Source organism: Bos indicus x Bos taurus, chromosome 5 (assembly GCF_003369695.1).
Source record: "Bos indicus x Bos taurus breed Angus x Brahman F1 hybrid chromosome 5, Bos_hybrid_MaternalHap_v2.0, whole genome shotgun sequence".
Lineage (NCBI taxonomy): Eukaryota > Metazoa > Chordata > Mammalia > Artiodactyla > Bovidae > Bos > Bos indicus x Bos taurus.
Genome location: NC_040080.1, coordinates 62,296,277 through 62,299,014, shown reverse-complemented (window position 1 = coordinate 62,299,014; position 2,738 = coordinate 62,296,277). Strand labels below are relative to the sequence as shown.

General features: G+C 35.4%; 1 protein-coding gene across 1 annotated transcript; it reads right to left on the bottom strand.

The window, feature by feature from the left end:
• Window positions 1-644: 644 nt before the first annotated feature.
• LOC113893724 (olfactory receptor 6C2-like) lies at window positions 645-1,580 on the bottom strand. Its single transcript, XM_027543596.1, has one exon. It carries the CDS (start codon window positions 1,578-1,580, stop codon window positions 645-647), a length of 936 nt encoding a protein of 311 aa, XP_027399397.1.
• Between the last annotated feature and the right edge of the window lie 1,158 nt (window positions 1,581-2,738).

The window sequence follows — 2,738 nt, the reverse complement described above, 5'->3', positions numbered from 1 at the left end:
ATGAGTCAACTCTTCGCATGAGGTGGCCAAAGTACTGGAGTTTCAGCTTTAGCATCATTCCTTCCAAAGAAATCCCAGGGCTGATCTCCTTCAGAATGGACTGGTTGGATCTCCTTGCAGTCCAAGGGACTCTCAAGAGTCTTCTCCAACACCACACTTCAAAAGCATCAGTTCTTCAGCGCTCAGCCTTCTTCACAGTTCAACTCTCACATCCATACATGACCACAGGAAAAACCATAGCCTTGACTAGAGGAACACTTGTTGGCAAAGTAATGTCTCTGCTTTTGAATATACTGTCTAGGTTGGTCATAACTTTCCTTCCAAGGAGTAAGTGTCTTTTAATTTCATGGCTGCAGTCACCATCTGCAGTGATTTTGGAGCCCAGAAAAATCAAGTCTGACACTGTTTCCACTGTTTCCCCATCTATTTCCCATGAAGTGGTGGGATCGGATGCCATGATCTTAGTTTTCTGAATGTTGAGCTTTAAGCCAACTTTTCCACTCTCCACTTTCACTTTCATCAAGAGGCTTTTTAGTTTCTCTTCACTTTCTGCCATAAGGGTAGTGTCATCTGCGTATCTGAGGTTATTGATATTTCTCCCGGCAATCTGAAAATTGTTTAGGGAACCTGACTTCAACATTCTCTTAGTTCTTTGAGACCAGTAGAATTCTTTTGAGTAAATCTTTAAATGCTTGTTTCACTTGTTTGTTCCTCAGAGTATAAATAAATGGGTTTAACATGGGGGAAATGGAAGTCGTAAGTATTACTACTTGCTTATTAATAGTCACTTCATCTTTTGATGAAGGTTTGATATAGACAAAGATGCAGCTGCCATAGGTGATAGAAACCACAATAAAGTGGGAAGAACAGGTGGAAAAAGCTTTTGTCCTTTGCTGAGCAGAGGGGAATCTTAGAACTGTTCTGATGATACATATGTAGGACAGAACAACACATGTAAGAGTCATGATAAATATCAACACACAGCAAACAAGAGTTATCTCTTCCATGAACCATGGATCTGAGCATGAGATCTTCAGGAGTGGATAAAAGTCACAAAAAAAGTGATCAATGACAGAGTCACAGAATTCCAGGTTCAGTCCCAAGCAAAATGGTGGAAAAACAATTAAGAAAGTGGTTATCCAACAGCAGAAGGTAAGCATTTTGCAGAATCTGTGGTTCATGATGGTCATGTAATGCAGGGGTTTGCAGATGGCTACATAGCGATCATAGGACATGGTGGCCAAGAGAAAGAATTCTGTTACGCCAAACATATATGTAAAAAATAGTTGGGACAGGCAAGCATTATAAGTAATGGTCCTGTCTCCTGTTAATATACTATATAAGAATCTAGGAATGCAGGCAGAAGTGAATGAGATTTCTAAGAAGGAAAAATTTTGGAGAAAAAAGTACATCGCAGTTTTAAGGTGAGAATCCACTAATATGAGGGTTATGATGACCAGGTTTCCAATTATATTCAACATGTATGTGATGAGTAGAAATATAAAAGTCAAAATCTGCATTTGTAGGTTATCTGTTAATCCCTGGAGGATGAAACTGAAAACTGGTGTGTGGTTTCTCATTTCTGGGCCCTGACTTCTGTACAGTCTTCCTGTAAAACTGAGGGAGGTATAATCTGACAAGAAAGTGAGAAAATGTTTTACAGTAGCTTTTGTTTAGAAAAGCTAAACAATATATCTTACATGTATTATCTGTTACCCAATAAGTGAGTATTTTTAACTAATTCATGCTGTAAGCTCTGTTGATATATCCCTTGATAGGTTAGAAACTTGGCATTCAAACATTTTTGACCACAAAATATGGTGAGATATGCATTTTATATTGTAATTTACTGTACATGCAAACACACACAAATATATATACTTACACAGCTTTGCAAAAAGAATTTAAGTAAAATGCTAACCCTCAGATGCCCTGTTTTCTGATATTATACATGTAATCTATAAAGATTACATATCAACCACTATGCTGTGTATCTGAAACTTAATATCAACTATACTACAATTTTTTAAATAAATAAATTCAAATATGATCACATTGATTTTACAGTCTGCTGAATGTAACCTGTGTTTGAATAAAAAGACATTTCATTTTTAATGGTTTCCTTAAATAATATTCTCCAAGTAATATCTAATTTTTCTATGATATTTTTAAAATGAACACTATCATTTTAGCATATACTTCAGAATAGATCTTTTATAGCACATTTTTCCCCTAGGAAAAATGAAATAATTAATTTTAGGATATTTTGTTTTCTAAGAACATGTCACATATCACTAACTGAAATTTTGCACAGTTTAATTATCCGGTTGAAGGATTTCTTTTCCCCTGGATAAGTTGAAAACAAATGACAGTTCTGTATCAATTTGCCAAAGCAGTTGAGGATTCTGTTCCACTGCTATGACAAGCCTATACTTAATATACAAAGTATGGTTCATATATTGAAAATTCCTTTCTGAGGTCTTTCTTATGACTTTCTACAATTGTTTATACCTTTAAGTGATTGTCACTTATTTCCCACTTTGGGGCACAACACAGAGAGTATTTGACACATACTGAATTCACTAAGCGAAAATATGTTTTGTATACAGCTGAAGAATATTATTCTTAATGTGTATCATTCAGTCTGATGTGTATCTGCCTGAAACACTCAGACTCCTTTTGATCAATTCACTGACATTATAATCATCTGTAAGTATTAAATATATTCTCCAGTCTGA